General features: G+C 48.7%; 1 protein-coding gene across 1 annotated transcript; it reads left to right on the top strand.

Moving 5' to 3' along the window:
- On the top strand, positions 1 to 27,976 carry JAM3 (junctional adhesion molecule 3). Its single transcript, XM_031599780.2, has 9 exons — positions 1 to 125; positions 19,827 to 19,892; positions 20,789 to 20,902; positions 21,591 to 21,743; positions 21,958 to 22,160; positions 22,578 to 22,677; positions 23,269 to 23,398; positions 24,151 to 24,205; positions 24,817 to 27,976. The coding sequence occupies exons 1-9, from the start codon at positions 80 to 82 to the stop codon at positions 24,850 to 24,852; spliced, it is 903 nt and encodes a 300-aa protein (XP_031455640.2). The 5' UTR covers positions 1 to 79; the 3' UTR covers positions 24,853 to 27,976.
- Positions 27,977 to 27,998: the final 22 nt, after the last annotated feature.

The following is a 27,998-nucleotide window of genomic DNA, read 5'->3' as shown; positions in this document are numbered from 1 at the left end:
CACCCCCCGCCCCCGGGCCGCCCCCCCCGGCCGGGCATTGCGCAGGCTCAGCGCAGGGCTCGGCTCCGCACACCCCATCATGGCGCTGCGGCGGCCGGCGCTTCTCTTGCTGCTGCCTTTGCTCGGTGAGTGCCGGGCATCGGGGATCGAGCCGGAGATCCTCCGAAAGGTCTTCGGGGTGGGGAAATGCGGGGCGGATGCTTAGAAGCGGGGGGAAAGGGATGCGGTGAGAGCGGAGGTGGGCCGGGAACGGGGATGCGCCGCTCCGATCCCGGGGAGGGGAGGGATGCGCTGCTCTGATCGCCATCCCGAGCAGCGAGGGGGATGTGCCGCCCTGATCGCCATCCCGGGTGGGAACGGGGTGCGCAGCCCTGCTGCCGGGGAACGAGGGGGATTCGCTGCCCCGAAGCCGGAGAGGAAAGGGGACGGGCTGCCCTGATCCTGGGGAACGAGAGGGATGTGCTGTTCTGACCGGGGTCCCGGCGAAGTGAGGATGTTCTGCCCCTGTCCCATCCCGGGGTGAGCAGAGATGGGAAGGATGCGCTGCCTCCATCCCAAAGCGGACCCCGAGGGGCGCTGAGCCGTGGGATGGGATGAGAGGGGGAAGGCAGCGAGGAGCTCAGCAAAGAGCGGGTCCAGGGCTGAGGGTGCCAGGAATGTGCAGCCTCGGCAGGCGGGCAGGGCGGACACTAGTCCCTATTCAAGCTCAGGCACAGGCGCCTATTGTTCCGGGGGCCCGCATGAATGTTTGCAGTTTTAATTGCAAAAACATTTGCTAATTCCGCTCAGGAATGAATTTGGGCTCATTTGTTGTCTGGCTATTAATAGCAGGGGGATGAAAAGGGGGGAACAGCAGCCGGTGGGCTCTCAGTGCCCCCCCCTTCCAGGCAGGCGGCAGAAGGAGAAGGGATGGAGGGAGGTCAGAGTGCCAATCAGCAACTGGCTTGGAAAGTTCAGCCACTGAGATACACGGGGCTGTGCACACAAATAACTGCTTGGGGTCAGCTCGAGACTGGAGTGTATTGAAATATTTCAGCCAGTTTATCTAAGGACAAAGGAATTCTTCAGTTCCTAATGATTTTCAGACTTTGGGGCTTTGAATAAAGTTAAGATTTGGGATCTTTTCCCCCCCAAATTAAGAGGAGGGGTGAGAAGATGTGAACATTCCACTGGGATGAGACATGCACTTGGGGCTCTCTTCACTTTGCTGTGGTTTGAGGCTGAACTGTTTGAGTACCTGGAGCATCACAGTCATCCAGGTCCCAACTTCGGGTTTGTGTGTTCCATTTGAGTGAGGAAAAAGAGCAGATTTCACCCAACTTCTCTTGCAGTTGGGCTGCAGGGCACCTTCCTCTCCTCCCTCTGTGCTGGAGCAGTGCTTGAGAGTCCTGTTGAATCTGGCCTAAAAAATAGCAACCTGGAAATGAGCTGCAGCTACTTGTGTGTTTCTTTTGGAGTTGCTAAATGCAGGCAGACCCCACTGCTTTCACACCTCCACCTGGGATTTTTCATCTGGCAGGCAGGAGGGTTTGCTCCCCATTTAAACACAGTGGGTTCTGCAGTGCCTCAACCTGCAGTGACTTCCAGCTCTCTTCAGGTTTGGAGATGTGGAAGGAAGAGTGGAAGGAAGAAGGCTGGGGATAGAAACTCTTGTTGCACTGCACTTGTGTTAGTGAACCGGGAGGAATCCCACATTAAAGGTGCACTGAAACCTGCAGGGTTGGTGCTGGGTGGTCCCATAGGGCTGTGTTCAATGCCAGCCCACTGGCTGTCAGAGAAGGAAGGCAACAATGCTGCAAAACTGTTTTAGGGGCTCAGTGTGCTTCTTAGGCTACAGAGCAGGGATGGCCTCTGTGCTTCTCTATCCAGAATGGACCCAACTCTTGGTCATGGCCTCAGAGCAGTGCCACGAAACAGAAGGCAGTGAAGCATGGAGAGTGCAGTGTGTACCCCGCTCCAGGCACTAAAAGCATCTAAAGATTCTGCACATGAGGGAAATGCCATGGCCATAATTATGCTAGCAGAAATTATCAGCATCAGTGGTGGAAAGCAGAGCTTTAACCCACATCCACAGTACGTCCTGCCCTGATGCCTCTGCTGCAACCTTCCCTTGGAAATCAGCATTTGGATTCGGAGGATTTCACGTGTCAGACTGAGAGCAGAACCGTGGAGCCCTTCCCAAAATTCACAAGTATTTCCTGATAAAAATAAAACACGTCCTCAATGGGGAGACAGGACGGGTCCCTGGCGCGCTGCAGCGTGAAAGCTCAGCTCAAATCTCCCTTTGCTTTAACCCTGAGGTTTGGTTACTCTGTTAGATTTTGCAAAGGGTATTTTTCAACCTACCAAATACAAGTCCTCATTTCCCTTTTTTTTAATATATATATATGTGTGTGTGTGTGTGTGAAGTCCATCTGTCCCAGCCACCAACAACTGTTCCGAGTCAGCTGTCAGCACCACGAATTGCTTGGTGCAAACACTGCTGGCTCTGCTGCAGCTCTGATGTTGCTCCTTGCTGATGGGAACTATTTGCAGCATTGCTTTCTTTTCACCAGGCACTGAGAAAGCAGGACAATCAGCTCCGAGAGCAGTGCCAAAATCAGATGCTTAATAAATGTCTTCCAAAAAATTCCTAAGGAGGGCTTGGTGTTCCTATTCAGGCACCACCACCGCAGAGCTGTTGGATCCCATCAGCTTTACAGCTGTTGACAAAGAACGTGACACCGGCGCATTCCTTTTTGCTCGGAATGCTGTTGGGAATGAGTTGGTTATCGAGGCACGAGTTGATCCAGAGAGTAAAATGTGGGGTTTCTGTAGGGAGAAGGAGCTGAGGATAGAGATGCTGCCCCGGTGGTGAACTTTGGTTCCTCACTGATGTGTTTATTTTCCTTTAAGGGTTGAATTCCGGGTCTCCCCGCCTGCTGGGTTGTTTTTCACTTATCCATCCCCACACACTGAGGGTTTGCATCAGGAACACAGGTCGGGCTGCCAGACCTCACCTAAACAATTAAATACAGCAGCATGAGCTGCCGCATCCAGCTTCACAAATACGGGCAATGGCTGCTCTGCATCTCCTGCTGCTTTGCTCCCATCTTTTGCCAGCTCCCCACTCACTCTTGCTTTCCCCACAGCTCCCATGGGTGATGATTTAAGTTTCTCTTGCAGGCTGTGCTCCCCGTGTTATCACTCTTTGCAGTGCTGCCTGGTACAGCAGAGCTGGCCTCCTGTTGCACACTTACACCTAAGAATGCTTCATGGTTGATTGCACTGAGCCCTGATGGAGCTCCATCACTGCTTACCAGGCAGCCTAGGAGTGGTGAGAGGGAGTTAGCAACATTTGTGCAGGATCCCATGTCCCAAAAAACCCGATAAACATGCCTCTCAGCTGCTCTGTGCAGAAAGCTGGTGGCCTGCTTTGAAACCACCGTGTGTATTAGAGATGAACTCGTGATATGAAATTAATTAGGATAATTGCACGCTCAATCTGGCTTCGCTATCAGCTAGCATATGAGTCACACCACCTTCTTCCAATCAATGAGGGGTGTGTTTGTCTGCTCCCCATAGTATCAGCAGCGTCGTGCTGTTGGAAATGGCTCAGAATGACAGCTCTGAGCATCACTGTGGCCATGAAACCCACTCCCTGCTCAGTCAGGCTGCAGCCTAAGAACCACTTAATGGCGTTAATTGAGTTAATGAATGCTCTTCATTTCACCCAAGGGGTTGGATTAATGTGTGGGTATGGCTCTGCCAGCAGTTGGGGGCAGAGGAGATAGGCGTTGTGTTTGAGGTCTCAGGCTCCCATGCTGAAAATGCAAGTTGTCAGTGGTAAGAGGACAGAATGGATGGATGGATGGATGGATGGATGGATGGATGGATGGATGGATGGATGGGTGGATGGGTGGATGGATGGAGGAAAGGAAGAAACCTGAAGCAGCTCACATCTGCATTTCTTTTTCACCCTTTGGAACCCCAACCCTGTATTAACCTATTAACCCAGGGTGAGAGGGCTGCCTGCACAACCTGATGCTCTCAGAGACTTCTGGCAATGGGGCACAGCTCTAAGGGTGGCACAGCAAGGCACCCTATGGGCATGGCCTCAATATTGGCCCCATGGGTGACCACCTCTCACCAAGCCCTGCTCCTCCTTTCATACACATGGAGCTCCAGAGGGCTTCCCTGGGGATCAGTGCTGGACGAGGTGTGTGTGCAAGGCGTTTCCTGCCCCAGAACAGCCAGCTGTGGGTCTGTTAGCACTCGAGCTCAGCAGTAGCTGCCTTTGATTGCCTTGCTGTGCCTCTCACTGTAAGAAGCCCTTTGTGTGACTCCTCTGATGGGCTTCAGCTGTCCAACGCACAGCTTGGAAGTTCAAACCAGTGAGACAGCTGCATAATTGAGCTGGTGCCCAGTTCTCATTAGAGCAGCATCCCAAGGCAGGCCTTCCAAATTCCTGGAAGAAGTAGAATGAGGGCTCCAGAGGGTGTTCCTCAAAGCTCCTCTGCTGCACTGGGTGTCCAAGGAGGTTGTGGTTGGTGTTGCATGTTGCAAACCTGACAAGTGGCAGAAAAAACAAGGCAGCAGAGGCAGGAGCAATTCCTTTTTTTTTTTTTAATAAGTGAGAGCTGGAAAAATAAAACAAAAAAAAGAAAGAATTCATCTGCCAGTAGAAATGGCATTGTGTGCTGGGTTATGTGGTGCCCTGATGCAGGACGGAGCGCAGGGCTTAATGTGGGCAGCTGCAAGGGGAAATGAAGGTTTCAGAGCAGTAATAGGTGGAGTAGATGAAATTAAATTCTGTTCAGATCATGCTCAAGCATGTTATTTTTTTTTTTTCTTTTTTTTTTTAATCATAAATCCCAGGATTTCAGAGTAAAGGCCAGAATGCATTCTAACCTGCTCCCATCGATGTCCTTGATTACTACAACACACAATAAGATCAGCAGGTTTGCAAGAGTCATAGAATCATAGAATGGCCTGGGTTGAAAAGGAGCACAATGCTCATCCAGTTCCAACCCCCTGCTGTGTGCAGGTCACCAACCAGCAGCCCAGGCTGCCCAGAGCCACATCCAGCCTGGCCTTGAATGCCTCCAGGGATGGGGCATCCACAGCCTCCTTGTGCAACCTGTTCCAATGCATCACCACCCTCTGAGTGAAAAAAAGTCCTCTTAATGAGTCCTCTTAATTCAATTGGAAGCAGCTAGATCCTTTGAAGAGCCTCAAACTGCAACCTGCCAGCAACTTGCCCCATCTTTGGCATCTGGCTGAAAGGTAAAGCTTTGGCAACGCTCAGCACTTCCAGATTTTTGACTGCTCTATTAAAAATACATTTTGGTGGCCTAGGTGAGATTTGCTGCTGAGCTGCAGAAATCCACGGAAATCTCAGGGGATTTGTTGCCATTACTTGGCTGTGCTTCTAACACCTCTTAATAAAATCCCCACCTTTGTAACCTCTGAGATCTGCCTTCCCTGATCAGGGCCAGCAGATTGCAGGTGGGTTGGAGCTTGGCTGCTCTGCTTCCAAAGGAAGAAGTGCAGTGCTCCCAAAGAGCCAGGTCTGGCTTTGCATGGTTTGTATAAAGCAAACAACACCTCACTGCACCAATTTACATCCCCATTCATTGGGCTGTTGGGCTTCCTGAAAGATTAGGAGCATTCATTACAGTATTGGATGATTGTGGCTGCACTAACAACTCTTGAATCACAGCAGCAGACAGAATGGAGCATCCATAGGCAAGGCAGCTCTGCACAGACCCAGAGGATCCATTAAGGAGATTGCTGCCTCCTAATGGACTTCCTCGTGAGGTGCTTTGGCTGCTAACACTGTTGAATGGTTTCCGGGAGCTTCCCCATTTAACATCAGGAAAGGTGTTGCAATGTCCTCTGCTTCTGCAAAATAGCTTTTATCCCCTCAAAAAGATCTTATCAAGAGCTATTTTTAATACACACTTTAATCTTTGCTTTAATCTTGTTCTTCTGCATTGATCTCTGCGAAAGCTTGATGATAAATATTTCTTTAAACCCATCATGTTGTTTGGAGGTAGTGATTTTTAGAGCTGTTCTATGCTGAGGTCGTCTGCATCCATGTTGCATCTTAGAAGAGGAAGTCCCAGCTCTGCACAATCATTTGTCCCTTTGGACCAGCCCTGAGAGTGGGAGTCCTTCACCTTTGGGAGAGGGGGTTGGTGTAGTTCAGGTGGCCAGAGGCCAACAGCCAAGTTAAGAGGAATAATACACAGCCCCTCGTTAGCAGGAATAGACACAAGTGCCATGAGACAAGCTAGCTGCAACCACCATGGATCAACTTGTTGGTCTAGGAGCTCGTACAGCAGAGGAGGTGTTGCTTTGTGTTCTCCTTTGGTCTTAGCTAGTCTGCTGAGATTGCATGTAGTGCATAGATGGGGCTGGTCTGATCTCTCAGGGAGTGAGGAGGTGAAGGCTTATCTCCTTGAGCAGCAGCCAGTCACTGTGAGTTGGCTGTGGCTGGGTCAGTGCTGGTGGAGCTGCTTTTGGCTGCTGATCTGGAGATGAAAGCCAGAGTGCCCTGTAATCACCACCTGACTCTTGTGTGCTCTCCCTCGGGCAGATCAGCTAAGTGAGCTGGTGAGCATCCTTAGGATCTGGTGTTTTCCCTTCGTTTTGGCAGTTTTCAGCATCCCATAAATAACAGGGCAGCGCAGAGCTCTGCCTCCAAGTCTGCCCTGCTCCTGCTGAAAGGGTCAAACCAGGTACTGATTTCTCTCTTCTTCCCTTAGAAGTCCTGATGGGCCTGGCCAAACAGCTGTCCTTGCCCACAGGCACTGCATGCTCTCCCACACAGGGCAAGATAAACCTTTTGAAGTCTGCACTGTGGCTGGCAGCAGCTTCTAAGGCACTCCCTCTTCCAGTTACCAACTGCATCTTCAGTGCTCCATGTCAACAGCTGAACTGGTTGACACGGAGCCCATGTCAGCAGGGCTGGTAAGTCAGCAGTGCTGGGTTGCCAGGGGACAGGGGGAACTCCAGATTCCAGCTCATTCTGTGAGCATGAGAAAGCCTGGGAGCTTCTCCCCGATGCAGCAGCAAGGCGTGCTTGCTGCCCACCAGCAGCCTGCTGTCTGTCCACAATAGCAATTGTTCTCCTCACCAGGGCAGGATCGTGCTGTTCTGCTGCAGGCTCTTCGAGCCTCCTCTTTCTGCAGATATTTGGAACAGATTCTGTTTGGCAGCTTTGAAGCTTTGACTCAGCTGCTAAGCGTGGAGCAAAGCAAGCTGGCCCCAGGTTCGCTGCGATAACCATTAGCTCTATGAAGAGAGGAGGTGAGGGTCAAATTCAGAGATGAGGCAGCAGGCTTATCCCTTATCTGGCTCTGTGGGAGAGGCACGGGGGACTCGTGCAGTGAGCTGGCCTCAGCTGTTAGAGCTGGAGCTGGGCTGCATCCAGCCGTTCTGCCTGCATCGTGTAACGGGATCCCTTCCCTTGGCTGTAGCACTGCAGAGTCTCGAGGAGAACGTGGTTTTGGAGCTTCTTGTGGTCTGGTGACAAAAAAGTTTGGCTGCTTAAATATTTCCCAAGAGCTTTTTAATTCCTGGCTCATCCTCGGTCACTTCTGAGACCCACACGTGCCATACGTCTCACATCTGTCATTCAGCTTCAAGTTCTTGACACAAAGTCTTTCTTTGCTACAAAGACTTCCTTTTTCTCCTCACTCCCTGGTTTCCTTTTCATATCCTTCATTGAGAAGTAGTATCTCCTTCAAAGAAATGCCAGGGAACCCATTTGCAGAATTCACAGCTGCTTCCCCAGGCTTGAGTATCCTCCTTTAGCAGCAAGCTGCTAAGCATGTTCTTAAGTGGGAAGATAAGTGGTGTTATGAACCTTTCATCTTCTGGCTCAGAGCAGGCTGGAGATGACTGATAATGGGATGACAGCAAGGAAGACGCATAGGCACCTTTGGATTTAATTCCTACTTTGCAAGGCAGTCTTTAAAGCACATTTCTGGTGGGAACACAGGCTGGTAAAATAAAGCTGGTCCTTCCTTTCACAGCATATGTCTTTTCCTCATGTCTCGGAGGCAGATCCTTCCCCTGTGCCAGCAGAGCAGGGAAGATGCAGAGCGAGCTCCACTTCAGAGCCCTTCCTTCTTCTGGAGCTGACATTCAAGGAGCTTGGCTTGAGGTGTCAGCTGGAAAACAGAGTCAAAAGCAACATGACCTGGCAGCCAGGACCTTGCTGGTCCAACGTGGCTGGTGATTTTAGATACTCTGCTTGACATTTTTTAACAGGAGGCTGACCCAAAGGGCACACGTTTGATGTCTTTTGAAATCATGCTGCTTCCAAGCATCTCAGAGTGGGTGTTCAGAAACAGAGGCTCCCCAGATCATTAGTCACTTTAAGACTGTCTGTAGACACTGTTTTGGCTGGTGATTTTTGGAGCAGCAGTTCTTTGTGGATTTGAGCTGTGCTTTAAACACAGAGATGCATCTGGGGTATGGGAGCAGCAGTCTTGCACACAATAGGCAAAGGTGCATTCCTCTGCACTGGGTCTGTTATGGAGCATACATCAGCAAGAGCTTCACGTGGGTGAGAGTCTTAAGTCCACTCTTTAACAGACTGTGCATTCAAGTCCAGAATTCCTGCTTTAGTCCCTTGTCTGCTGGCTGAAACAGGTGGCAAGCAGATGCCTGCAAGAATCTTTATTGGGGATGGTCTAAAAGGTCAGCTGCATGCAGCCTGCATTCCAGCTGGGTCCCTGTACCTCATCTTTTCCCCTAACTGGCCTTGGGCCATGCAGCCCAGAGGTTCCTCACCGTGGTACATGCTCTGCTTGCTGAAAGCAAACCACTTGAAAGCAGGATGCCTGTGGACCAAACCTGTGCCAGCCTGCTGCATTTTTCTCCGAGGAAATAAGGAGTAGTGGTTATGGCAGAATGTGTGAGAAGCTTAACAGCACCTCCAGGGCACACACACTGCTGTAACAGAGCCCATCCACTCATCCCACATCCACCAGAGGATTCAGCACCTGCGTGAGCCCATGACTGGTAGGGGATGCTGCTCCCAGGGCTGTCTGTGGTTGGTGGAGCTGTGTGGATGGAGTCTGGGAGCTGTGTGGCACACAAGGCCTGGGGATACAGGTAAGAGCTGAGCTTGCTGAGTCAGGCTCTTGGCAGAGTTGTTGGCACTGTTTGTAAGGGAGCCTGATCCAGAGGAGCCAAACCCTGCTGCACTGCGGAGCCCACTTCCAGCTGCTGCCATTGAGGAGGTTTCAGAAGAGCCCTAGCTACAGCCGGGCTGCTTCAAAGTGCCTCATCCTGTAATTCCTATTGCACTGAACAGAGATTTCCACTCCCAGTGCTGTGTGCACTCTACACGTGGTGGCACGTCTTTCACAGAGCAGGCTGCGAAACTTCCCATAGCAAATCCCCGTTTATCTGCCTGACAGACTCCTGTCTGCTCAGCCTGGGGAGCCAGCACACAGCTGAGCAGCACTGGGGCTGCACCCTGGAGCTGTTGCATCACAGCCCAAAGTGTGAACAGAGGCCACAGCCTGGCTCTGCGATCAGCCCCCAGTGCCTCTGCACCTTTCTGTTACTCAGCACTTTTCACTGACGGGGGAATTAAGTAGGATTTCTGGGTCATTGTGGGCCTGTCAGGAGGAATCTCTCCTCTAGACCTCATTAGCAAGGCTTTCTGCAACACCAGGCTTCAGAACAATTGCAGCCTGGTTCCCTAAACACTGACTAATGAGACAGAGCTGTTAGCAGCAGTTTGCTAAATAAAGGCTGTTTCTGCCTGAGATAGAAGAAAGCCAGACAGGATTCTCCTAGCTGCCTCTAGGTATTTCAGGAGGTATTTCAAAGGACCCATATTAAAATAATGAGCTAGATGGTGCTGGTTTAGTGGCTGCACAGGGCTGATGGCAGCTTCCCAAGAGCACTGACTGCAGGTAACTTGTGCTCAAGGGACCTCAAACTTCTCCTGTTCCTTTCACACTGCTGTCCCCATGGGTTCGAGGTCTCTCAAGTACTGACCTGAGCTACTGTGACTTCACCCCACTCTGACTGCTGAGCAGAAGGATGTAGGCACTGCCTGAGCAGCCGTCATCGCTTCTATTGATGGCTCCATGATGAGGTGTTTCATCCCATCTCTTCCTGCTCTCAGAAGTGCTGGGGTTAAGGAGGAGCTCTGAAGCACGGTGGGATTGGATCTGAGTGCCTCTGGCTGGTGCAGGGGCTGTTACTTAGCCAGTTTGCAGCGCTGCTTTGATGTGGCAGTGGGATTTGATGGAAGTTAGCTGATGTCTAGACAGGTTGTTCTCACTCTGCTGTTGTCTCCTAAGCAGCAATAGTGCCAAACAGGCTCAACAGCTCTGGGATGCAAGCAGCAATGCTATCTCTAGCAAGACGGATCTGTGGCTCTTTAGGAGGATCCAAGCCAGCTCTGGCTGACCTGTGAATCCTCCTGCAGGTGGAACTGCTCCTCTGTGCCCTGCATACTGCCTGGATCAACAAATGGCAATTAGGTGAGCAGGTGAGCAGCGTGTTTCCAGGAGAGCTGGCATGGCAAAGAGGTTCAGGAGAGGTCTGTAACCCACTGCTCTGCCCAGCAAAGCTGGGAATCCAGCAGGAGAGTTGACTTCAGCTCCATTCGGAGCACGCTCGGGCTGAATGCAGCAGCAGCGTGCTGAGAAGTCTTGGTGTGGTTGGCTGGATGCTGCCAGGAGTGAGTGCCCAGCAGAGCTGACCTGGATGTCAAATAACAACTGCAGCCAGTGGTTCAGCTGCACGGGGAGAGAAGTGGCAGGCCGTGATCTGGAGAGACTTGTCGCTGGCTGGCTGGCAAGTTGTGCTTTCAGTGCTGCCTTGGCTCCAGCGTGCCATCTCCCCCAGGCAGTTTGGGAGGGGAAGCGGAGACTGCATTCACATGGCCATTGTCTGTCCTCCAGCTGGGAGCAGAGCCAGCAGAGAGGTTCTGGCAGCATCTGATACAGGGGGCAGATGTTAGGGGAAACATAGTCATCCATAAAACGCCGTCGCTGGGATTTTCAAGGGAGCCTCGAAGGTTAAGTGCCCGTGGTTTTGAACATGTGCATGAAAGTCAAAGAGAGGGGCTCTGGGCTCCTGGGATTCCTGCTGGGCTTGGAGAAACTTTCTGAAGGTTTTAATTGGAAGGACAAGCCTTCGTGCAGCATCTGCGGGCTGCCCAGGTGGATGCTCTTCTCGGGCCCATTTATTTAAGCTTAGCTAGAGAGGAGGATGAAGTTGCACAGTGCCAGATTTAATCTCTTGTGGGGCTTTTGGAGGTGTGTGGCTGTGTCAGTCTGCTGCCTTCCCCTGTGGCCAGCTGCTGCAAGCATGAGCCGAAAGCTGAGTATTTCCTGACCCTGCCTGTCCCCTCCCTTCTCCCCTGCCAAAGGAGGGCTGGGCTGCAGGTTTCAAGCAGAGCTGGAAACTTGGCACTGAGAGAAGGAGCAGAAAAGAGCCCAGCTTGCTCTCCTCTGTCAGGGCTGGCTTCTGTGCTGCTGCAGGGAGTGCAAATATGTTCCCAATCTGTTTGCTTCACTGACATGTCTCCAGGACAGGCAGGCGACAGGCACGCTGACCAAGAAGGGGCCATTGTTAGAGGGATCTCCTCGGCTGCAGCTCTGCTGTATCCAACTGCTGCTGCTCTGCCTTTCATTCACAGCACTGAGAGCTCTCAGTCATCCGGGCTCCCCAAAGCTGTAACTGCACATTAGCACAGACAAGCCGGGGTTTCATCCCTGCTGTATTCAATTTGTCCACCCGTGTGCCCCGGTCTGGCCTTTTGATTTATGTGCCCATCTCTAGCAGGCAGGTATTCAATCAAGCTGGAAATGAAAGAAATTACAGGCATTGCTTCCCCGCCAAGTGTCCCAGACATTAATTGACGCATCGCTAATTGCACACGGGTGGACATCCTGAGCTTGCTCTGTGCTGCAGGCTGAGCAGCCAGGCAATGGCCTGACAGACAGGTTAGCACTTTGGCTGAGGAGGAACAAAGGGGCCTGGGAGAAGCAGAGGAGAGGAAGGGAGTTACCTCATCTGTTTCCAGCAGCCAAGGCAGGGTTGTCCTCTGAGAGGTATTTCCTTAAGCTTTATCCAGTCCGATTTTAGTCGCAATTTTTACGAACAAAAGGCTTCCACTGTTTCCCTTGGAGGTGCTGGAAGGAATCCAAATAGATTTTAGCACGGAGAAGTAAATCTTGCTATTAACGTCAGCCTAATCATTTCTTCCTATCTCCTCCCTACCATTCTCATCATTCATGCTCTTTGATAAAACCCTGAGGACGGTTACCAGCGCAGTCCACCCTCTTCTTCATCTGCTTCTGGATTGCAGCCCCTTGCTTGGGTTTGTGAGAGCATTCACCCTGCCTGCACCGCATGCATGGGAAATGCCAGGACGTTCCTCGCTATGCAGACCCCAAAGCCTGCAGGATGGTGGGACAGGAGCAGCAAAGCTTCCACTGCTGGGCTGTGCCTCGCTGGGACGAGGGCCCCTGACCTGCACTCAGCTGGGAGCATTGGGCTGAGAAAATGCTCTTCTAAAAATAGCAGTGAGATATGTTTGAGGAGAAAAACAAGTCAGGGTCTGGGAGAAGTTGGATCTCAGATATGCGGCTCGTTCAGCTCCCCCAGGACAAGGAGTCTTTTAACCTCTCCGTGCCGAGGTTTGTTTCCGCTCTGTTAAACAAACTTGGTCAGGAATCCAGGCTGGGACATCCAGAATGACTCTCCCCTCTCCTCCCCTGTTGTCCTTCTGACATCTGCCTTGCTTTCCTCCTGCTCATTCAGGCCAGCATCTCCCTAATCGTGCTCCCACTGCACCCAGTCCCTCAGCTTTGTCTGTCAGTGATTTCACACAGCCTGCCCTTCCATCCTGATGTGCTCCTTCAGGACGTGCCTTGCAGGACCACAGCACACCTCCTCCTGCAGCCTGTGCTGGCTGATGTTGACAAGGTAAAGCTCTTCAGATCTGCTTGTATGGATCACGGCTGCCCCCGCAGCAGCGTTCCCAGGTCACACATCTTCAGGCCCGTGGCTCACACAGCCCAGTGCCTTTTTCCCTTGTTCATCTGCATCCTTTGTTCTGAGATTTGCTGCAGAGCTGCCTTGCAGAAGGCGTACGGCCCCTCCTCACCAGCAGTAGTTCTGCAGGCAGGCTCTGGGTAGCAAGCCCATAGGCAGATGTGTGTTCATGCATTCACTCATATGCATTTTGTGCAACACGTTGCCTGCACAACTGTGTGAGACCTGAGGCTAGAATAGCTCACAGGAAAAGAAGAGAGAAGTGATACTGTGAGCTCTGGAAGAAAGTTCTTAAGAAGGGAGCTGCTTTCAGTCTTGTCATAAATAGTTTCTGTGTGCTTGCTCACACCCTCTCCTGTTCCCTTCTCCAGCCCACTCCCAGCTTTGAGGACTGCTGCTCTCTTCCCAACTCCCACTTTCCTCAGGAAGATGACACTGTCGGTCTCTGATAAGCAGAAGGCCAGGTCTGTGTTTTGTTGGTCAAGCTATAGGCTGGAGAAGAACGGAGGATCAGGAGATTAGAGTCACAGACAGAGGAATAGAGGATTATAGGCTAAAACCCTGCGAGTCTCTGTATTGATGGTTGGGACACAGCCAGACACTAAAGAGCATTGCAAAGCCTGGTGCTGATAGCATATCCGCTTAGTTCCTGTCTTTGCATTCCAGGCAGCTTTTGATATGTGTGTCCTCATCAAAAGCTGGGGTCAGGCAGGTAGGGAGCACCCCAGTTCCCAAAGTCAGATACCTCCTGAGACCAAGTCTGTGTGCTGGCTGGCATTCAGCCTGGAAAATGTCACTTTGGCTTACGAGATTCTCTGCAGTGCTCGAGTCAAATTCCCACACGAGACCATCAGATTAAAAAAAAAAAAAAAAAGCCAAAATGGAACTTGTCCCTTTTCCCATTTGTTTCTTCTGTCTTCCTGATCTTGGCCGCAGCTCCCTGTTGTGAATCACTGACCTGACTCTACCCCAGAGACTAACATCTGCCTGCTGCAACGGGAGCCCAGCTGGGAGGAAGGGAGAGGACTGGAGGGAGATCACTGCTTCTGGCTCTTATCGCAGTTATCAGCTGGTTCCCTCCCACTTTGCACTAATTTGGTACCAGCATCTGCCACTTTTGGGAGGAAGGGGACTTGCTGAAGTGAGAAATAATGTAGGATGTGCCTGTATGGCAATTCTTGGGGCTGCCCAGGGAAACAATGGAAGGCAAGTGGGAATAGGCAGGAAGGGTTGGTTTCAAGTTTGCCCCGTGTAGATATCCCTGCTTCCCTTTAGTGCTCACCGTTTCTGTTCCCAGCCTTTAATTTTGTTTCTGTAAGGCATCCTCCCAGATCTCATAATCATACATCCTCCAGACATACTGTATTCCTTACTCATTTTCTTCCTCCAGTGAAATGGGACTGAGTTGGAGGGGACACTGCATCTGGAAGGACCAAAGCTGCTCATTAACAGATGAAAATGGTTGTAGGGAAGCTCTGCCCATGGGGATCTCAGCAGACACGTGGGCACAACCAGCTGGGAGCTTTCTGCCCATGTTCCCAGCCTGGCTCAGCACTGCCTCTGCTTAAAGCATCCGTGCTTTCTTAGGGAGAAGAGAGCACAAGAACCCACTGATTAACAATGTCCAATGCCCAGCCACGGGTTCACGTGTCTGCTAAGATGCTGAGTAAGCTTGAAGTCTGCCTGTTCAGACAGCTCTGGCATGTGGCTCATGATTCCTCCTCCTGACATGGGCCTCTGGATTTACAAGGCAGGTGGTGCCCAAATCTGATGGTGAGCAAACCTGATTGTGAGAATAGGCTGCCTTGTTGTGAAAGTGCAGAGAGATGCAAGGCCTTAATGTCTCACCTCTAAACATGCTGTGCTGCCTTGAGGAGAACCACAGCTGAAGATTGGGAAATTCTTCCCTCCAGAAGCCCTTGTCAGATGGACGTTGGAGGCAGCATGTCTGCAACTGCAACCCAGCACGACGAAACCAGATCTTGGGAGATGGTCAGAAAGCATCACGTGGTGTTCACAGGGCAAATGCCTTTGCTTCCTTCCCTGCATGGGAGAGAGGAGGAATGGTTATCTGCAGAAGGAGAAGCTTTTGTCTTAAGAGGGCTCTGTATTTGCTTGCTAGCAACTTGTTTCACAACTGAGTGTGGGTGCGTAGGCTGGCTGTGCACCAATGGCTCTGCTGTCTGATTAGGAGGTAGAACAGTAAATCCTCTTGTACAAGAGGGGAAGAAAAAAAAAAAATCGTGTGCATGGTTTGGATGCCAATGGGCCTCGTCTGCAGCAAATACAGTCAGGTCTTGAAGGTGATGGTTTAAGTTAAGTGATTTAAACGGGTTAAGATTTTGTTCTACAAATGCATTTGCAGACAGAGAGCTGCGGTAGGAGAAAGGTGTGCAGCTCTGTTTGGCTGCTTCCCCAGCCATCCTCGGTGCTGACTTTGCTCTCCCAAAGACATCCTCATCAGCATGAGAGCAGATGGACCACCAGCTCCTCGTGGTCTGGAGGCAGGGGCTGAAAGCTGTGGCTACAGGCTGGGTTTTCCAAGCAGATCTAAAATAACCATCATTGAGAAAGTAAGAATGAGCTACGCCATTTATTCCCTGGCCACACATGGATGGACCCCATATAAATTCAAGCTTATATTTGTCACATATAGGGACCATAAGTCCCTTTAGGTGTTACAGAAGCCAAGGAATGGTCAGAACATAAAACCTCAGAGTTTGGCAGAGCCAGAGCGGGTTGAGCATTTTTGGGGATCTCACTCCTATAACACATTCCATCACCCATCCTCTGCCCCACCGCGGCTGCACCAACACAGGTTGCATTGTGGAACGGGAGTGAGATGCACTGGGGACAGAGAGGAGGAAAAAGAGCCTGAATCATGAAGAGAAAAAGGGATGGATGTTTTGCGGTGCAGAAAGTCGGATTTTTCTTCAGTTTTCTCCCATTTCCTCAAAGCAAGCAGCACACAGAGCCTGGCCTCCCTCTTCCTCCTCTTATCCAGCCCAGCACAGCACTGCAGGCTTCCTTTGCTGTCCTTCTGGGGGTTTCTCACAAATAGAACAGCTATTTCCCTTCCTACACAGCACATCCAATGCAGGGACAGAGCTGGGCTCAGCTGGGCTGCCCAGATAGCACGGCTCACACCCACTGCCCCCATCACCTCTGTGATGTACCCTCATTGCTGTTCCCATCACTCCATCTCTCAGTGCTGGCAGGGTGCTCACAAAGGTGCTGACACGCAGAGCGTTGGGCTGATGGGTTTCTAACACCTACCAGTCTCACCCTTGTGGCACTCTTGCAGCACAGAGTAACCATCCAGAAAGCAGAGATGCTTAACGAGGCGTGTGGCTTATTGCAGCATTCCCACATGGCTTAGATGATGCGTTTTGAATTGCAAATGGAGCGGCGGCTCACGGCTGATGGACACCTCAAGAAAGGCGTATTTTTGTTACTTCAGTGGGTGTTTAAATACAGCTGCATGTTTTCCTACTGCTTGTGCCTAACAGTGCATTAGCTAAAATTACCGGATCAGATAACTGCACCGTTGGCACAGGGCTCTGCTGTGCTGCAGCACAGCCTCTTGGCAGCAACTTCGTATTTTTCTGGTCATCCTTTTAATGTTGTCTCTACCACGTAAGGAATATTTCACCTCCTCTTCAAATTTCTGCCTTGAATTTTTAAGCAGATAAGAGATCGGGGTGGAAGGAAACAGAAGGTCAGGCTTTGCATTAAGCCCTGTGCAGAGACAGGAGATTTAACACAGCCTAGTTGTCTATAAAGCTGCTAGTTTATTTCTTCTGTAGGTTCAGAGCAGCGTTTTGAAGTGATTCAGATACCATGAGTCACAGCAACATGCATGGGCTGGCTCCCTTCAGCTAAAAGAAGCACCATAAGAATATGCTATAGACTTCACTGCCTTGTCCTGGATTCTATTTGGAGAGCTGATGGCATTTGGGATTCAACCATATGTCTGGCTGAGCCCACAGTACATACAGATCTGGTGGGTGCCTCTGTTGTGGCATGCATGCTGCTCTGGGAAGGAGTGCATGCCTGTGCACAGCTCTCCTGCACAGCCCTGGTGCTGAGGCCTTTGAAGTGGGATTTACATAACGTAGAGCTTTTGCTGCTTATTTGCACCGGGCCCAACGATGCCTAAAGGAACATCTTTGGAACAAACTTTTTAAGGGTGACAGTTGCCCCCGATGAGGATGATGTAACACAAAGCAACGCACGAGCACAATCACCAAAGAGACAAGGCCAGCAACAGAGCTGTGTGACACAGTGCAGATGCTGCCCTGCTCCTGCAGCACAGTGCTGGCAGCTGGAAAGCTCTGCCTCCATTAAATTGCTCCAGCCCTGCAGAGACCGGTACGAAAGGGGTACCTCCAAGTGATGCTGAGAAGAGCTGTAAAGATGTTTTGCTCCAGCTTTACAATCTGTGTGGTCACTGGGGAGTTTTGTTCCACAAAACTGTAGGCATCTCGTTATTTAGAGCATGCCTGTGCCACACACAGAAGAATAAATCTGGCTTAGAGGTGATTTAAGCTGCTGCATTGATCTCTGCCCACAGTCAATACGTGTAATAATGTGAGTCTCTTGCACAGCCCCCAAGGACTCAGCTTCTGCCTAAAATTTGTTGCCATCCTGCTTTGTGCCTAAGGGATAGACCTCAAACTTCTGTGTTTAATGGGTGGGAAAGGAGAGATGCTGCTGGGAATAACCTCTGAGAATCGAGATGGGGCAGAGTCTGATGGAGTCTCCACGTCATGGAAAAGTGCTCCTACAGCCTTAACTTCTTTAGAATAATGTAAGATTGTGGTAATGTCATCTCCACTTCCAGCTGCGTTGTGGCTGTAGGAGAACAGAACAGATAGAATGGAATAGCTCAATTAGGACGGACGTTCAGAGACCAGAAGTACTTCAGTCAGATTGTTATCATGTTATCTATTTGGTGGGGCACATTTTTTATCTGAAAAGTGATCTCTTGTAAACAAGAGCAAGAAAAAAGAAAAACAAACAGGAACATCGAGTTTCCTTTAAGGAACCTCTGTCATGTCCCTTTTCCTCCCATTTCTCCCACCTGTATTTCGCCTCCATGGCCCTAAATGCACAAAGGGGAAGGGTGCCAAGGCCCTAAGAGCAGTTCTGCTTGCTTGGCACATAGCTTGCATCCCCACTGCCTTTTTGTTCAACAACACTTCATGCACAAAGGCAGCTCCTGAGCCCAAACGTAGCTCTCCCCAAAGGTATTTGGGGCCTAAAAGCTGAGAACCAAGGCATTGAGCAAAGCATCAGCACTCAGCAAACGAGGGATGGTAAGAACTGGCAGGGAACATTTCAATAACGTGGAAAGGAGCATCATTTGGAGCATCTCTGGGGCATTTCTCAGAGCACTGCCTTGCTGTTCTGGTGTCTGATCTGCTCCACCAAAGGCGCTTTGCCCTTGCGTTGTCACTTATTTCCTCTGACCAAAAGCTTTCCACCCTGGAGGTTGGCACACAGAAATCCCCAGCTGTCTGGCTGTGATTTTGAAGATCTCTTTTTTCTTCTTTCAGCTGCCTTTTCTGCTTTCTATTCAGGTTTATTATGACTTTCTTACTCTGAGAGAGTCTTAACCTTTAGATAACGCGTGCCTTCATGTCATTGAGGAGCTCTTTTCTTTATTGTGCTGATCAGATGCATGGTGAAGGCAGTGGGCACTGCTGGTACCTGCTCTGCTGAAATGCAGAAAGATGAGGAAAGCAGAGCCTTCAAAAGAAAATAGCATGCAGAAGGGAGAAAAGGACTGCACAAATGGGAAATGTTTTGGAGTTCAGAGCAGAAGGGTCAGAAAGAGGAAATAGGTTGCTGCAATGCGATGGAAACTGCAGCAATGACAGCAAGGTAGCAAAGTCCTAGGCTGCAGCAAGTGAGGGTTTGCTCCAATGCAGCAGACTTGTGCACAGAAATAAAATAAAAGAGCTGCTTACCTTTGAAAGGCCACAGGTATACAGGGATCTGCAGTGAGAGCCCATTGCCTCCACTGCCAACCCTTAAATGAGGGCTGGGAAGAGGTGGATCCTGGCTCCATCACTTCCATCACTCAGTACATTGCATGCACCTGAGCTCCCCTGGGCTGGCCCTGCCTTCCCCCCAGGTGCTCCATCACTGCTTCAGGCCAGGACTCAGCATTTCTACTACAGCTGTGTTACGAGGATGCAGTGTGGCACAACAGAGCTGTTGTCCCAGTATGGGTTGGGTTGGGACTCTACCCAAAGTGCTGAACTTCTCTGTTCTCTCCTGAATTACTGTCCTTTCATCATTTTCTACCTTGTGTTTTACAGTACCACACTGAGTCCCAAAACACTTGAAGGTACAGCCAGCGTGTGTTAGAGAGCTGGCACGTTTTGTCTTCTAGGAACTGACCAAAGCCCTTCACACCCACCTGCTTCCCACCTCTCCCCAGTCATTGGCTTTGTTTGCAGAATAATATATTCATTCTCACGTTACCAGAATGAGAATTCCTTTGCCTTCTACATCAGTGTGAACACAGGGAAGCGGCTTGTGCTGGCACTGGTTTTGTGCCATTCTGCTAATCACCCTCTTTAATTGCTGCTTCCAACAATTACATTTTCCTGTATTTACACCACAGCTCCTAAATAAACTTTGTCATGCTGGATTGGCGTGGATAGCACAGAACAGCTTCTATATAGGGAAGTTAGCCCTTGAAGCTGGAGGAGAGCTTTTCCCAGCAGGCGATGTGCTTCTAGCAGCGTGAATTATGAGCTGTGCTATTTCTTATTCTCTTCTGTTTGTTTTTCCAGGCTGCAGACTCTTGGCCGTGGAGCTGACATCCAGCAACACCAAGCCTGTGGTGCAGGAATTCCAGAGTGAGTGCTGTGGGGCTGCAGGCTGCCCAACACCGCCGTGCACTGCCCTCTGCCTGGAGCTTTGCACCCAAACCATTGAGAAAAGCTTGGCTTGTTGCTCGTGGTATCTTTTTTTTTTTGGGTGAGGCAGGGCTGCTGAGAGCTTGAGATTCAGCAGAGCGTTTAGGAATATGTCTGTATCTCTCTCTGCTTTGCACAGATTTGATTGAAATAGTTTGCTGAAGTCACTGAAAGCCATTGGCGTTGCAAAGTGGCTGCCTAAGTGCTTTCTTGAACTGGATCCCAAATAGAGGAAAGGCCGTCGCCTTGCAATTAGTACACTGGAAGGGGGTTGGGGAAGTTTATCTTATATCCTGGTCCTAAGACAGACAAGCAGTGTGGTACAGCGTGAGCCACCGCAATGCTGCCTTCTGTGGAGGAGATGGAGATGGCAAAGCCTCCTTCCATGGGGATTGGATGCCTTGAGCTTTTCCTTGGGCACCGTGGTCCCCAGGACACTCAGGCAGACAATGTGTTGCCAGAAGATGACCAGACACCACCCAGGGAGATTCTGCTGTCCTGACTCACACTGTATGCTCTGATTAGCAGCAAGACAGCGCTGTGGGCTCACCCTGTCATAAGGTCTTGTTTGCCATACGTTGGAGCCTGGAGAGAACAGCGTGTTCATTTTTCTCCATACTTGATATCTGTACAGCTCTTATTTTTGCTGGCCAAAGTCCATCTTCCCCAACAGCTCCTGGAACCCAGCAGTGTTTCTGTTTGTGAGGCACATGAAAGAGAAGGCTTTTGCTTTGTGGGCAGCATCTCCTAATAAAACAGTGTGTGAGATGGCTTAAAGCAGAACAAAAATACAGCTGCTGCCTATTAATCTGTATTCCCTTTATTTCTCTTTCTAGGTGTTGAGCTGTCCTGCATCATTAAATCAACCGTAACACCGGATCCCAGAATCGAGTGGAAGAAAATTCGAGATGGGGAAACCTCTTATGTATTTTTTGACAATAAAATGCAGGGTATGAAGACTCTTTGTCCTCTTAAGACTTCCAAACAGCCTCAGCAACAGACAGAGCTGAGAACAGAAAAGTCTGTAAGAGGAAGGACCTCTGGCTGTCCTGCTGCTTTCTTCTGGAACTAGAGCTCAGCAGTCAAAGCACAGAGTGGAAGGAGAGCAGGATGTTCTTTGCCCTCTGGCAGGTCATTGCTGGTTGCTCTCAGTAGGGAGCCCCAGAGCTGGAGGGAGATCCTGTGTAGGAGATGAGCATGAAAGTCAATACTGCAGTTTCCCTTCTCCAGAACTTGCTCCTTGCATGGTCATTGCATGTCTGGGCTCTCGGGACCAAATGCTGACCTCTGCAATCTTTCCATATGAAATACAACTGGAACTATTCCTAGATAGTGGTCACTTTAAATGGGACCAACAGCCACATCCAGAGGAACCTTCCAAAAGATCTGAGGCTGATGTGGATGTCCACTTTTGCCAATTTTGGAGTTTTGGGGTGGTGCTTCACAGTTCATTCTCTTACAAGCTTAGCAGCACTGGTTTCCTTTCTGGTCATGCAGAGAGAAAGACTCTTAACATTACAGAGCATCAAATTCCTTTTGGTGGTTCTCAGGCCTCCAGGGTCAACCACTTTATTCAGATGTTCAAAGTTACTTTGTGTGACTCTCCTGACATTTTTCTCTCTCCTTCCTCTCTATCAGGCGACTTTGCAACTCGGGCAGAAATTCTGAGCCGGACATCACTGGTGATTAAAAACACCACCCGGATGGACACGGCCACGTACCGCTGTGAAGTGGCAGCACCTTCTGATACCAAAACCATAGATGAGATAAATATCCAGCTTACAGTCCAAGGTACTGCTTTAGGTCCAGCTATCTTTGCAAGCACTGAGGCCGTGGGTCTCTCTCAGAGTTGTAACTGGCACTCAGCAGAGTCTTGATGCTTAAAACCATCTGGAAATAGCTGGAGGTGTTGGTGCCTTTGTAGCACAGCCACCTTACAAAGCATGCCAAAGTCATTTGGTTGTGCTCAGCGCTATCATTCACATGGCTTGTGTCTTTCCCACAGTGAAACCTGTGACTCCGAGATGCACAGTGCCTAAAGCTGTACCTGTGGGTAAGACAGCCTCCCTCCACTGCCACGAGAATGAAGGTTACCCCAAGTCTACGTACAGCTGGTATCGCAACAGCGAACCTTTATCACCAGACGCCAAATCAAATGCCAAATTCCACAATTCATCCTACAGCTTGAATCCCACCACAGGCACTCTGGTAATGTCCTTGTGGATGTAATCAAGACTTGTGTTGCAGGGCAGGTTAATTTTAGAGTGGCTCAGAAAAGAAAAAGGTCATTGCATGGCTTTCTAGGAAGGGATAGTTGGAAGGTTTGCTGTTCTGGGATCTGAATGACTTTGGAAAGGGAAGATGAATATGACAAAATGCTACCCTAGCTGTTTGCTTGTGGTCCACTTGCATCTTTAGAAAGAGGGAAGGAGAACATCTCATGGCCCACAGCAAAGAGCCGCTCCCTCCTGCGGCTGTTCTGCAGAAGCAGAGAATTCCCTCTCTGAAATAATCTTTTCCTTGTGTGAATCCCCACAGCAGCTCTGGCCCTGCTTTCTAACACGTGAAAAACAACCTTTACACATTCAGCATGTTAAATAACCCTTCGCCTTCCCTCCTCCCCAGGTTTTTCATGCTGTGCACAAAGGTGACACGGGTCGTTACTCCTGCATTGCAACAAACGATGCTGGCTTTGCCAAGTGTGAGGAGCAGGAGATGGAAGTCTGTGAGTGGCTCTACGTAATTGTTGGCAATGTTAATTAATATTTCACTGTAAATAAACCACCATCACCATGGGGGGGGAAGGGGGGCATCCTAGAGTGTCTTTCTAGCTTTCTAGCCCCAGACACAGCTGACTTATCCAGGAAGGTATCAGGACCAGGTTTTTACATGGCATTTTCAAAGCCAAATAGCATCGAAGGAGAAAAATTTGCAGTACTGCTGTACAGCCCACTCTTCACAACCCAAAAAGGTTCCAAAAGTATTTTAGTATCTAGAGGATGGTACAAAGAGATCCAAACTATCCAAGGAAGAGTCAGTCTTTAACTATTAGCAATCACAGAAAGATGTGGTTGGACCTGGTACACACAGGGCAATAGAGGAGGAAAGTTTGTTAGTTTTCCCTTTTTTGTTAGAACAGAAAAGCAGCTCTCTGTGCTGTGGAAGGAGTCTGAGTTTTTCCAGAGTGGAAATAATTCATAATTCTTAGGAACTTTTGCAGTTTGCATTGGACACGTATGAAATGTCATTTTAGTAGAGGTAGAATATTGTCACTGCCTTAAGAAAATTGCTGGATTATGGTTTCTGTCTTTGTCAGATGACCTCAACATTGGTGGGATAATTGGTGGAGTGCTGGTGGTCGTGGCAGTGTTGGTGCTCATCACTCTCGGAATCTGCTGTGCTTACAGGAGAGGCTACTTTGCAAACAGTAAAGAGAGTGGGGAAAGGTAAGCTGGGATCCAGTGTTCCCATTGCCATCTCACTGTACATATTTCAGTGCTTGACTTGATAGATTTCTTTAGTTCCCTACCATAGACTTCAGTTCTCAAAGTATTCAGTTCCCCACCATAAGCACTGCACCAAAGGTTTCTTTGCCTCAGGGAGAATGTTGGCATCATTCCTTCTGTGCTCACTACCAGGACCAGACAGGGGAACGAGAGCTGTATTTCAATATCCTCATATTTTTCACAGTAAGTGGGGACCAACACAATTAAATAGCAGTAGGTGTTTGTCCAACAGGTAATGTGCTGTTGGCATACAGAGGTCTACAACTTAGCAAGCAGAGCTCGTTGCACAATTAGCTTAAGGCATCAGGAGATGCATAGCAAATATATGCCAAAGAGTAGGCTCTCTGCAGGAAATCTTGCTAGCTGTGACTCGGAACCTAAATTTGGGATTAAAAACAAGCCTTCTAGAAGGCACATTAGAACATTAAAAACAACAGCATTAGCACTTGAAGGTGGGAATTTCTCACAGATCAGAAACAAGCCTCGATGTTCCTGCAGAATCTGCAGAAGAGATAATGTATGTAAATAGCAAGATTCTCACCAGATAGATTTATTCCATGTTCAGTGTTGTGAGGTTTCTCTCCGCTTTCTGTTCACTGGACCGCTCTTCCTAGTTTTCTTCTTTCTCAGCACCTCCTCTCAAATCCTGCAATCTCCTTGTCCCAGAAATAAGATCTTTTCCTTTATTTCAGCTACAAGACTCCAGCAAAACCTGATGGTGTTAACTATATCCGGACAGATGATGAGGTAACAAATGATTTGCATTTAACATCTCTATGCTTTAGAGAGGAAGAGGGTGGGCAGAGCTCTACCAGGGTGTTTTTTTTTTTTTTAGGGCCTATAGACTTTCTAAGAGCAAACACCACTGAGAAACAAGGATTTAGAACAGGGAGAAAACAGAAGGGTAAAGGCTGAGTCATTTCCTGAAATGATGAACAGTTTAAGTTGCCTGAAGCAACCGATGCCAAAAGCTATAAGACAAAGCTCTGCTCTGTCTCGGTTCTCTTACAGCTTGACCCCCCTTAGGATGAGTTTCGTTGGAGTAAATGGGCATGCTGTGATACTTTTACAAGAGAATTTGCATTCTGGGATTTGATTAGATCACTCAGCTTAAGATGAGAAAAAAGCCTCTCCCTATTAGCAGAGATAGGAGGGGGAATGAGGAAGCACTGTGCCACACCTTGGTATGGGAGGAGAGAGGGGGCACCCAACTGGTATAACTGGTGCCTCCTCCTCCTCACCTGCTGGCTGCAGTGCTCAGTGATCCCACTGGGATCTGCCTTTTGTGGGCAGCAGGAAATAAGGGGTGCCCAGACTGCCACCACATCCATCCCACACCCAGAATTGTTTTGTTGCAGGGCGACTTCAGGCACAAGTCTTCATTTGTCATATAAGATGCCAAAAGAATATTGCAAACCAGCAAAAGCAAGTGTGAAAATACCTCCTCCAGGAACTCGAAGCGAGAGCAAAAGATGAATTAAGTGCGCTTGGAAGAGTTTGGAACACACAAGAACTTGATAGCTAGCTATCTGTATATCTTTTTTTTTTCTTTGCCAAAGTTTAAAGCAACTCCTCACTGCCCAACTTGCGTCTCCCCTGCCTTCAGGGACACCAACAGGATCCCCTAAACCTGTCCTTGGAGTAAGGAAGATAAATACTTCCCAAGAGACTGTGCTGTGGAAGTCTGTGGAATTGCCTTCTCTTTGTGCTGCAGGGACACAGCCTCAGTGTGCAAACCAACCAGGGAGCAGCGTTACGTAGACATTACTAGTCTGAGTTACTAGTAGGAAAAAAGGTGCTGATACAGCAGTAGGACTGCAAAGAATAAGTGTTACCCATTTATCTATACAAGGGGGAAGTCCTCCTCGCAGCAGTTTGTTGCCCAGGCTGTGACTTGTGATTACTTTGTGCTTTTGACTATGACTTTTCAGGTGCAGAATGGGCACCTGACTAGTTGAGAGGCACACATAGAGCAAACACAACTAATGTTCTCAGCCCTTCTGTCAACTTATTGCTCTGTTTAACAAGAAACGCAGGCAGCATCAGGCTGAAGGACTGCTGCTGCTCACTGCTTTACAGAAGACTCACTGCACGCAGGTAACCCCTCATTCTAATCTGCACAAAGCAGGCTTCCCTCTTGCATCTTTTGGTGCATTAAAGAGGCTTACAGTGGAGGCACAGAACCCAGTGCTAAGTCGTCCCTTTCAGGAAAATCAAAGCCAAATATTTCTGCGGGCCCAGAGTCCCAGAAAAGGTACTGAGATGTTTTCAAGCTTTTTTTTTTTTTTACCTTCTCCCTTTCTTTTGTAAAATCCCACATTCTAAATTTTTTGCAAAGATATATTTTGATTACTTCAGAAAAGGTAACGTTTCTATTTAAAGTGTAAATACGTGATGCCAGCAGTGTTTAAGTAACGTGGCTATTTTTTTACTTTCTAAGCTACAGAGGAGAGCTCAAACGTTGCTATAGTATGGCACTGTCAGAGCATATCAGCATTACTGCAGAGTGTAACACAAACCTGCAGGTAGAACAGCATCTCTTTCCTCTTAAGCTACCCTCAGCAATTTCCTTGTCACATGAGGTCTTACAAGACACAGAACAGAGTCACTCAGGGATAGTTTTTGTAAATTTATGGCAGGACCTATCAACTTTTTTATACATTGAACTTTTCTTGCCAGTGACCAACACTTTTGTTTTTGTTGTTGCAAGAAATATCCAGGGATGGCTTTTTTGGATTCAGTTCCAACAAGGTGACAGAGTGACTTTACTGTTTGCTCCCCCTCTGCAAATTCCCTGAAGCACTAACGTGGTGATGTGACAGCTATGGCAACGTTACAGGTTTAGATGGCATAGCCAAGCAACTGTTTCTGGAGTTGGGAAAGCAAAAGGTCAACACAGAAGCACTTTTGTAGTGTCAGTTGCAACTTTTCTTTAGATGGTAAAAGGAAAAAAAAACAAATAAAAAAAGAAATGTGGTTCTCTTTGCATTAAAGAGAATAAATGGAAACTCGTGTTGATGCATGAGTTGATAGCGTTGAAAAGCAGTGGGTTGCCTAAAACTGCAAGATGTGGATGCAACACTAGAACTGTGCTGTGGTTTAAGAATTTTTTTTTAAATGTAGCATAATTTAGTATTCTTGTATTTCCGATATGGATTGTCTTAACTTTTCATGTAGACAGTATTTTGAATACTTGATGATTTGGACTGTCAGTGTTATTTTTTAGCGTTCTGCATTCATCTGCTTTGTTTGCTAGGGGCCTCGCTGGACATGCCATTGCTGCATTTGTTTTACCTACATTAAACATTACCACTTTTCCTTTTGCTAATGAAAGCAAAACTAAAGCTAGGGCAGCAATTTCTTTCCATAACCAAGATGTGACCCTGGCTACTTTTCAACTCATTCTGGCAACCTTCTTTAGATGGGCACACAGTGGCATCCACCAGCTGCATGCTGCCTCTCATCATTACAACAGCAGTGAGCATAACATTCCTTTGCACTTTCTGTATATCCACTATTCTGTGCTGCTTGTAGGATACTTTTAATAAGGAAGAGAAGGTAAATGGTTGAGCCGGGGTAGCTCTGGGAGTACAATCTACAGTTTTGCTATGAGCCAAAGGCAGCCTTCATGGGGGAAGCCTGCAAACTAAGAATCACAACTTAGCTTTCATTGTGACAGTGGCATCTCTAACGAGAGGAGGGGAGATGATCCCCCAGCACAGCTCTGAGATCTGATGGATGGAACTTGTTGTATCATTGTGAATAATTTTTAGGTTTGTACTAATGTATGACGTTTAACTTTGCAAGAATGTTTTACATAAATACCGAGCTCTAAAGCGTTCTTGTGGGTTTTTCTTTGTTTGTTTTTAAAAGAAATAATCTAATTGCTGGCTTCTGCTTTGAATTCAGTGGAAGAGAAGTGTTTTCTCTTAGAGCACTCACTTGAGTTGGGCTGCAGGAAGTCCAAGGCACATTACTGGTCATCAGTTCATGGTCGTTGGCTCTTTCTGTAGGAGACTGATCAGAGCTCACAGGGCTGATCTTCATGCTGCTCTGGGACAGAGCAAAAGCTACAAAGCACAAATTAGGAAATAAAATTGGAATTTGAATAAGATAATATGTAAAGCAGTTAAGTAATGCTTTAATGGAGGGGAACAAAAAAAAATAAACACTGCCATAATTAACCATTGCTTAAGCCAAAGCCATTCCACATCTCCTGTTCTCAGGTTTTTACTTCGATTTTGAGAATAAAGTTTAACCTCACTTGAAGGCTTTCTCTATTCTTTAAAATAAAATAAGGAAGGTGAGGGCAAACAATGAGATTCCAGTGCAGAAGGTAAGTGCCTCTGGAAGGGCTGTGGCACAGAGGCGCTCAGCCTCCTTGTCTCCATTTGTGCACAAAAGCCAACTATGGTCCTGTTGTGTTTGTGCTGATTTGTCTTACCCAAGAGCAGATCACAACAGCTCCCATTTTCCAGTTGCAGCAAAATCCAGGGCAAGAGCTCTGTAATAAAAGTTAGCAACTGAAAAACTTCAGTTA

This window comes from Phasianus colchicus, chromosome 23 (assembly GCF_987193195.1).
Source record: "Phasianus colchicus chromosome 23, bPhaCol1.hap1.1, whole genome shotgun sequence".
In the NCBI taxonomy this organism is placed as follows: domain Eukaryota; kingdom Metazoa; phylum Chordata; class Aves; order Galliformes; family Phasianidae; genus Phasianus; species Phasianus colchicus.
Note: the sequence above shows the minus strand (reverse complement) of the source record. Positions and strands in the feature narration are given on the sequence as shown.

Bases quoted from the DNA above. Each gene is read 5' to 3' on its own strand.
- JAM3 (XM_031599780.2), top strand. From the start codon at position 80: ATGGCGCTGCGGCGGCCGGCGCTTCTCTTGCTGCTGCCTTTGCTCG. The intron at 19,893-20,788 runs GTGAGTGCTGTG...TTCTCTTTCTAG, and splicing joins TGTGGTGCAGGAATTCCAGA to GTGTTGAGCTGTCCTGCATC. The intron at 21,744-21,957 runs GTACTGCTTTAG...TCTTTCCCACAG, and splicing joins TATCCAGCTTACAGTCCAAG to TGAAACCTGTGACTCCGAGA.